Source organism: Conger conger, chromosome 1 (assembly GCF_963514075.1).
Source record: "Conger conger chromosome 1, fConCon1.1, whole genome shotgun sequence".
Classification (NCBI taxonomy): Eukaryota; Metazoa; Chordata; class Actinopteri; order Anguilliformes; family Congridae; genus Conger; species Conger conger.
The window spans coordinates 93,456,300-93,460,558 of NC_083760.1; the positions used below are offsets into that span (position 1 = coordinate 93,456,300).

The 4,259-nt window shown below is 53.0% G+C and overlaps 1 protein-coding gene across 1 annotated transcript in view; it reads right to left on the reverse strand.

Annotated features, from left to right (window-relative positions):
• Nucleotides 1–207: 207 nt before the first annotated feature.
• runx3 (RUNX family transcription factor 3) overlaps nucleotides 208–4,259 on the reverse strand; it is a 26,567-nt gene continuing 22,515 nt past the window's right edge. The window contains 2 exon segments of the mRNA XM_061247868.1: nucleotides 208–570; nucleotides 572–837. Coding sequence (XP_061103852.1) covers nucleotides 337–570; nucleotides 572–837 — 500 coding nt within the window. The 3' untranslated portion in view covers nucleotides 208–336.

Below are 4,259 nucleotides of genomic sequence, written 5' to 3' on the forward strand. Positions count from 1 at the left end.
ACTCTGACTGGAGAGGAGACACTTCTTTACTCCTGTTGGCTTTAGGTACCGCTTTTGTTTTTGATTTGCTACTGGACCCACGGTTCAGGGAGAAGTCTTTGGTCATTGGTCGCGAAAGCCGCTGGGAGGCGGGGTCTGATTGATTTGTGGGCGGGGGCAAAAAATCTGGCCATACATGCACTTGTCACTTTTTAAATAAAAAAAAAAAAACTGTAACTTTCGTCGGTTCTTTACTCTTCTCTCTTGCTGTGAGGAAAGGGGGGTGGTGGAGAAAGAGGGGGCGGGAGGTTAAAATCATGAAGAAAGGGGTTGTTATGGGAACGGGCGTCGGGAGCCTCAGTATGGCCTCCACACGGCCTCGTCCATCCGGCCGCTCGTGGTCATGGAGGTGGGGGAGTTACTGTGGCTGCCGTCGGCCTCCACCCCCTCGCTCTGGCTGCTCAGGTTGGGGTTCATCAGGGCCCCCGCGCCCCCGGCCCCCGGGCAGGAGGCCAGCATGCGCGTGGGGGACCGCTCCCCGCCGCCCCCGCCCCCGGCCGTCACCATGGAGAAGGGGTAGGAGCCGGACCCCCGCGCCGTAGTACAGGTGGTAGGGCGAGGAGTTGGCCTGGAAGTGGGCGTGGCCGCCCTGGTTCTGGTTGCCGGGGTAGGGCGGGGGCAGGTAGGTGTGGTAGCGGGACGAGGCGGACATGCTGATGCCCCCGATGCCGGCCCCGGACGGGCTGGCGCTGTAGGTGAAGGCCCCGGGGTAGTGCATGCGCGGGTCGGAGAACCGCGGGTCTGTCAGCGGGGACAGCGAGGGGAACGAGGAGCGCTGGGGGAACAGGTCTGAGGTGCCTGGAGGAGGAACACACACACACACACGCGCACACGGGTTAATCACTGTACTGTCTCATTATATACACACACACACGGGTTAATCACTGTACTGTCTCATTATATATATACACACACACACACACACACACACGCACGGGTTAATCACTGTACTGTCTCATTATATATACACACACACACACACACACACACAGGTTAATCACTGTACTCTATCATTATATACAAACACACACACACACACACGGGTAAATTACTGCTCCAGACACTGTGTGTACCATAAACTCTGACCTCCTTATGTCAGGACAGGGTGTAAACCCCAGCTGTGCACAGTATGTCCTGACAGGGTGTAAAACCCCAGTCTGTGCACAGTATGTCCTGACAGGGTGCAAACCCCAGTCTGTGCACAGTATGTCCTGACAGGGTGCAAACCCCAGTCTGTGCACAGTATGTCCTGACAGGGTGCAAACCCCAGTCTGTGCACAGTATGTCCTGACAGGGTGTAAACCCCAGTCTGTGCACAGTATGTCCTGACAGGGTGCAAACCCCAGTCTGTGCACAGTATGTCCTGACAGGGTGCAAACCCCAGTCTGTGCACAGTATGTCCTGACAGGGTGTAAACCCCAGTCTATGCACAGTATGTCCTGACCTCACAGGAGGGGCTGTTGCACTAAAAGGATGTTCACTGATATCCCCCCCCCCCCCCCTCCCTAATCTGGGGTGATGCCTAGGCTGTGTGTCAGGGTTCCGTTCTCAGACAGGAAGTGAAGACAGTGTAACGCCCTAACACCTCCCCGCGGCTACCTTTAGCGGCCGTTCCCAGGGTGAGGAAAAAAAGAAGAAGAAAAGAGGTGTGAACAGAAGGGGTGGGGGGGCTGTATGAATGGTGAGCAGTGGGAGCGTTTTAGTCCCCCGGGGGGCTGAATGGGGGCATTGTTTGTGTAAACAGGGGTGGTTCTCGCTGGGCTGTTGCGCAACGCTGCTGATGAATCTGCAGGAAGAACCCAAACAGGAAGCAGCAACGCTGAGGGCTCAGCCTCCCAGTCAAGCAAGGCCCGGTCCGGGAGAACGAGGGAGGGAGAGGGGATAGAGGGATAGAGAGAGAGAGGGAGAGGGGAGAGGGGAGAGAGAGAGGGAGAGAGAGGGGAGAGAGAGGGAGAGAGAGAGAGAGAGAGGGAGAGAGAGAGAGAGACAGAGAGAGAGGGAGAGAGAGAGGGATGCTAACTGGGTAGGCCTACACAGGTATGCCTGTAAACGGTATGTCACATGCCAATAAAGCATTGTGAATTTGAAAGAGATTTATTTTAGATTTTAAAGCGTGTACTTAATGACTAAAATGTAGAAATAGAGAGAGAAAGAGAGAGGGAGAGAGAAACAGAGAGAGAGAGTGAGACAGAAAGAGAGAAAAAGAAAATGGCCGCCCTCTGTGATGTGATGAAACAGAGCTCATGCCTCAGCCGCCGGTCAGGGGTAATTACCCTGCTGGGGGGGCAATTTGTCGTAATTCCCGGGGACAGCCAGCCCTGGGCGACCCCTGATGTGTCCCTAATTGTCCAATGGGCCCACAGCGCGATTGAGCCTGACTGGGCACAATGGGGGGTGGGGGGGGGTGAACCTGGATGTGTTGAGTGTGCCCACGCTGTCTCTGTGCCCCCCCCACCCCGCGCCGACCCCCCCATTTCAACTCTGTCACAGTTAACTGACAGCTTTAATCACCAACATTTCCCCTAATGCCGCCTCGCCAACACATTCCTCAGACGACGCCGCGGTCAGTGGGCACGCTAACGACTGCTCTGTGCTGCCACCTGTCTGCAGCATGTGAGAACTGCAGCGCGCTATTCTCTCTCTCTCTCTCTCTTTCTCTCCTCTCTCTCTCTCTCTCTCACTCTCTCTCTCACTCTCTCTCTCTCTCTCTCTTTCTCTCTCTCTCTCTCTCCTTCTCTCTCTCTCTCACTCTCTCTCTCTCTCTCTCACTCTCTCTCACTCTCTCTCTCTCTCTCTTTCTCTCTCTCTTTCTCTCTTTCTCTCTCTCTCTCTCACTCTCTCTCTCTCTCTCTCACTCTCTCTCTCTCTCACTCTCGCTCTCTCTCTCTCTCTCCCTCACTCACTGCAAAAAGCAAAAAAAAAAGGTTTTTCACTCAAATTTAGACTTTAAATTGTATTTTAGTCACTGTTTTTGTAAATAAGAACAAAACGAGGTGAGGTTTTCAGTTGAAAGTTAAACTTAAGACAAGCTAACATGTTCTATTTAAAAATAAGAAAAACATAATAAACTAGAATAGCCAGAGAAAATCTGCCATACTGCGGTCACCTCTTGCAAACATATAAAACGCTTCAAATGTGTGACAGAATATTGCGAAAATTCTCCATTTCAAAATAGATTTAGCATCAAATATGTGAAAGCAATATATATTTCCGAGCTATGTACGTATTTGTCGTGAAATTGCCCGTCTTGTAAAATTGTTCGGAAACACATTTAACATTTTGGCAAACATTTATGTTCATAAGAGTACCTCAGAAGGTTTTTTCTGGGCCTTATAATTTGAAGTTATAATTTTAGGCTCTGGAAGTCAATTGTTTGTTTAAAAAAAAAAAAAAAAAGGAAAAAAATTGTCCCGTGAATAAATGTATTATGTGTTGGAGCGCGTTTTTGTTTTTTCTCTCCGGGAACGCTGGGTAGAGAACAGAGTGTTCCGGAGCGGAGTGGAGAACAGGCCTCACCCCGCGACGGAGCAGCGGAGAATGAGGCAGTGACAGAGCAGGTCAGGTTTTTAGGGAGGGTGCGGATGGCAGGTCTCTCCGATGGGCTCCTCCAGGGAGCTGCTCTGAGCAGGGCTGAACGCCCCACGATCGGACGGGCCGCTCCCCTCCTGCCCCGCCCTGTTCCAGGGTTTCCCCCAAACGGCCGGGGGGGTGGAGGGGTGTGTGCGGGGGAAACGCTCACTGGAGCGCTGTGTCACACGCGTGTTCTCAGCAGAGACAGACGGGGGGCGTGTAACACGCGTGTTCTCAGTGCAGAGAGACAGACAGCCGGGGGAAGGGTTCTGCTGAAAAGCAGTTCCATGTAATCTCCCCCCCTCCTCCATCCCCTTTCCTCAGAACACTTCGTCTGCTGTTGAATTTCTCTTTTTCCAGTGGTCTGGAGCAGGGGGGGTTTTGGGGGTGGGGGGCGTTGGGATGGGGGGTGTCGGCAGGATCTGTTTCTTCCAGAACCTTCCAGTGGAGAGTATGAGGGCCGGTATCTGATTTCACCTGAGAGTAAGAGCTGGGAGACTGCTTCCCGAGCTGATCGGAGGGGCGAGGCAGAGTTCCGCAGGAGCACTGAACACAGGCTTTAACACTGAGAGGGGTCCTGGGGGCTGGGATGTGTGTTTTTGTGGGAGTTGGCAGGGAGTTGGCTGGTTGTCACGGTCACAAGATTCCCG